General features: G+C 41.8%; 1 protein-coding gene across 1 annotated transcript in view; it reads left to right on the forward strand.

Moving 5' to 3' along the window:
- Positions 1-368, forward strand: part of LOC104622773 (homeobox protein DLX-1-like) — a 961-nt gene extending 593 nt beyond the window's left edge. The window contains 1 exon segment of the mRNA XM_010289652.1: positions 349-368. Within this exon segment, the coding sequence (XP_010287954.1) occupies positions 349-368 (20 nt within the window).
- Positions 369-378: the final 10 nt, after the last annotated feature.

The raw sequence follows: 378 nt of genomic DNA on the forward strand, positions 1-378 counted from the left end.
TTAAGGGTAATTAAACCTAAACTGCAGCCTGTAAAAATAGCAAACTTTCTCTGGGAAGGAGCCTGGGCTGCCATAATCGCCCGGAGCCTTTGTTAGCATTACTCGAGCTTCACTTTTCTTCCTGTCATTATTGTTATTGTTGATGTTGCTGCTGTTATTGTTACTATTGCTGCTGCTATTGCTCTTACTGCTATTATTGCTATTGCTGCTATTATTATTATTATTTATTCTGCATCGTTTGTGGTTTGTAGGGGCCGAATCGGAGAAAAGCACTGTGGTAGAAGGAGGGGAAGTTCGCTTTAACGGGAAAGGGAAAAAAATCCGCAAACCCAGGACTATTTATTCCAGTTTGCAGCTGCAGGCTTTGAACAGGAGGTT

Source organism: Phaethon lepturus, unplaced genomic scaffold (genome assembly GCF_000687285.1).
Source record: "Phaethon lepturus isolate BGI_N335 unplaced genomic scaffold, ASM68728v1 scaffold33926, whole genome shotgun sequence".
NCBI classification, from domain to species: Eukaryota; Metazoa; Chordata; class Aves; order Phaethontiformes; family Phaethontidae; genus Phaethon; species Phaethon lepturus.